At 40.8% G+C, this 3,100-nt stretch overlaps 1 protein-coding gene across 2 annotated transcripts in view; it reads left to right on the top strand.

Moving 5' to 3' along the window:
- LOC122553852 (intelectin-1-like) overlaps positions 1-1,838 on the top strand; it is a 35,506-nt gene extending 33,668 nt beyond the window's left edge. For both annotated transcript variants that reach the window (XM_043698265.1, XM_043698264.1), the window contains exons 7-8: positions 988-1,091; positions 1,405-1,838. In XM_043698265.1, the coding sequence (XP_043554200.1) occupies positions 988-1,091; positions 1,405-1,557 (257 nt within the window). In that variant the 3' untranslated portion in view covers positions 1,558-1,838. The remainder of the gene's footprint in view (positions 1-987; positions 1,092-1,404) is intronic.
- The last annotated feature ends 1,262 nt before the right edge of the window (positions 1,839-3,100 follow it).

Raw genomic sequence — 3,100 nt, 5'->3', positions numbered from 1 at the left:
CACGGCCGCCCATGTCTCCTCCTGGGATCTTTCTTCCTTTTTGGAATGAACTGATCCTGCATCTTCTGCATTATACACAGAAATATCCGCCATTGCTCCTCCACGGTCATCCCTGCTAAGGTATTGCACCATTGAACTTTGGCCAGCTACTCCCTCATAGCTCCATAATTCCCTTTATTCAACAGAAGTACTGTCACTTCCGACTGTACCCTCTCCCTCTCAAATTGCAGATTGAAGCTTATTGTATTATGGTCACTACTTCCCAATGGCTCCTTCACTTCGAGGTCTCTGACCAATTCTGGTTCGTTACACGATTCCAGATCCAGAATTGCCTTCTCCCTGGTCGGCTCCAGCACCAGCTGCTCTAAGAATCCATCTCTGAGGCACTCCACAAAGTCTCTTTCTTGTGGCCCAATACCATCCTAATTCTCCCAGTCTACCTGCATGTTAAAATCCCCCATAACAACTGTAGTGACATCTTTGGACAGGCCAATTTCAGCTCCTGATTTAACTTACATCTGACATCCAGACTACTGTTTGGGGGCCTGTAGATGACTCCCAAGAGGGTCTTTTTACCCTTAGTCTTTCGAAGTTCTATCCACACTGACTCTACATCTCCTGACTCTAGGTCCCCCCGCGCAAGGGACTGAATATCGTCCCTTACCAACAAGGCCACCCCACCCTCTCTGCCCGTCAGTCTGTCCTTACGATAACACGTGTATCCTTGAATATTCATTTCCCAGACCCTGTCCACTTGAAGCCACATGGGATAGAAACAGCAAATTCTGAAACGACTCACCTCGTCACCATAGCTCCCCCAACTCAAAATTCTGAAAATCCTCAGCAGCTCTGGCAACAGCAGCAACCATCAGTTAATATCTTTCTCCTCTCTAACTGCGACTCTTTAAACTGTGACATTCAAACACTCTGACATTTTTCTTTCTATACGGTGCTTAAATAGCTGTGTGATTTGTTATGTGTTTGCAGACGAATTTGAACCAGGATATGTGCAATTCAGGGTATTCAACAATGAAAAAGCAGCACTGGCGATGTGTTCTGGAGTGAAGTACAATGGATGCAATTCAGAACATGTAAGTATAGAACTGCAGAAAATAGGGATGATAGAAAAGTGAGAGGACAGTCTGAGTGAGTAAACAGAATCACAGAATGATTACGATCCAGAGGAGAACCTCACTTAAATAATGCTCAGCTCCTTGCAGGCAAAGTGCATAACCACACATTTCCCCATGTTATAGCTGCTGTTGCTTGTGGGGAGATTGTAACTGCAGCTTTCTGAATCAGTGCAGTCCAGCGTGCGGCTCAATAGTTCATCTCCTGGTGTTTTTGCCCATCAGAATGCTGATGAATGTAATTGTTGAAATATTTCATATTGTTTATGTCTAGGTCTGTATTGGGGGTGGAGGATACTTCCCTGAGGCATCGCCAAGGCAGTGTGGAGATTTCACAGCCTTCGACTGGAATGGGGTTGGCACACATGTGGGATGGAGTGCATCAAAGGAGGTGACAGAGGCTGCAGTGTTGATCTTTTACCGTTAATGCAGGCCATGTCTTCACAGGAGTCACTGACAATTGACTGCAATGTGACAAAATGCCTTCATTTTAACAAAAAATTGCTTTCATATAATTCTGTACTTCATTTTACATTCAGAAATTAGCAGTAGTCCAAGAAGTTGCACTTGTGCAACTTTTAATACTTGGTATGCGGGACACATTATAAATCACTGATCATGCTAGGGGTTTCTGACAATCCTTTTTCTTCCTTGTACTATAATGGCTTCCATTGGATTGCTGACAGGATTTCAATAAATTGAATTGAAGATGCTATCTGCATGTGTTTGTTTCCATAACTTACTGTATCATCCAGCTTGTTATATTTTGCAGCTTAATTCTAGAATGATTCTTAGGATTGTTTTTAGGAGATTGAGTTCTGATGAGTGATGAATTCTGTTCAGTGGTGGTAAATAAATTAAAGGAGGCATCCTGCCCAGTTATTCATTTCCCTTATCAATGTTGAAAATCCCATATGTGTTCATTTTCTCTCATGCCTTAAAATATTCCTTCAATGATTTAAAGTGCAACTAATCCTAACACATGTCTCAATCTCATCGGCCTAAAACAATTCATCTGAACTTAATTCTATTCCAGTTAAAGAAGAATTTAACATGATGCAATCCTATACATTTCAAACTGTTGACCCCTACAAGGCCAAATTTGTTCTTTCCATGTTTACTGTGTTTTGAAACTACATTACAGCCTATATATGTGACTAAATGAGTTAGGCTGCTTATATATTTGTTACTTCAAGAAATATGTATTCAAAAAAATATCCAAGGCTTGACATATTCCCTTTTGAGTCAAATTACGTTGCTAATATCCAGACTTAGTCTTTGTTGTATTTCCCTTGTAGATCTTGAAATAGTCGCTTGCTTGTACACTATCTCTCACACACAGAGACTCTGATGTACACTGTCTCTCTCTCTTTCTCTGTCTCTCTCTTTCACACACACATACATATATACACACACTGGTGTACACTCTCACTCACATACACACACACACACACACTAGTGTACACTGTCTCTTACTTTGTGGAGGATCCATTGAAATGGGCTTAAACCCCTCTCCCCTACCTGCATTTGACTGCCTAGGCCAGATGTGGGGAACCTTTTCATGTTGGAAGGCTGCATGATGTTAGTTGTAATCTAATAAGGCCGCATCCAAGAAACTTCAATTATATATTCTTCAAAATTCTCATTAATTTGTAAAAATCTAACTACCATGTACTAACTAAAAAAAAGAAAAAAATGTTAATTCTAAAGTTAACTAACCTTTTAATGACTTTGTTGTGACTGCTTTTTGTAGAAAAGCATTTGAATATTTGGTTGCAGCACGGAGGTCTGCAGTTTTAGCTGATCCTCTAGATGGGTATCCGTCATTTGTGACCTTAAGGGCGTCTTGATTTTGGTTAAGTAGGAGAATGTAGATTCGCAGCAATAAGTGGTTGAAAAGCAAGAAAGCATTTTTCGTGCATGTTGCCGAAGGCGTGGGTATTCTGTTGCATCTTTCCATATTTCAATCG

Source organism: Chiloscyllium plagiosum, chromosome 10, assembly GCF_004010195.1.
Source record: "Chiloscyllium plagiosum isolate BGI_BamShark_2017 chromosome 10, ASM401019v2, whole genome shotgun sequence".
NCBI lineage: Eukaryota > Metazoa > Chordata > Chondrichthyes > Orectolobiformes > Hemiscylliidae > Chiloscyllium > Chiloscyllium plagiosum.
This window is presented reverse-complemented; position numbering and strand designations above follow the sequence as displayed.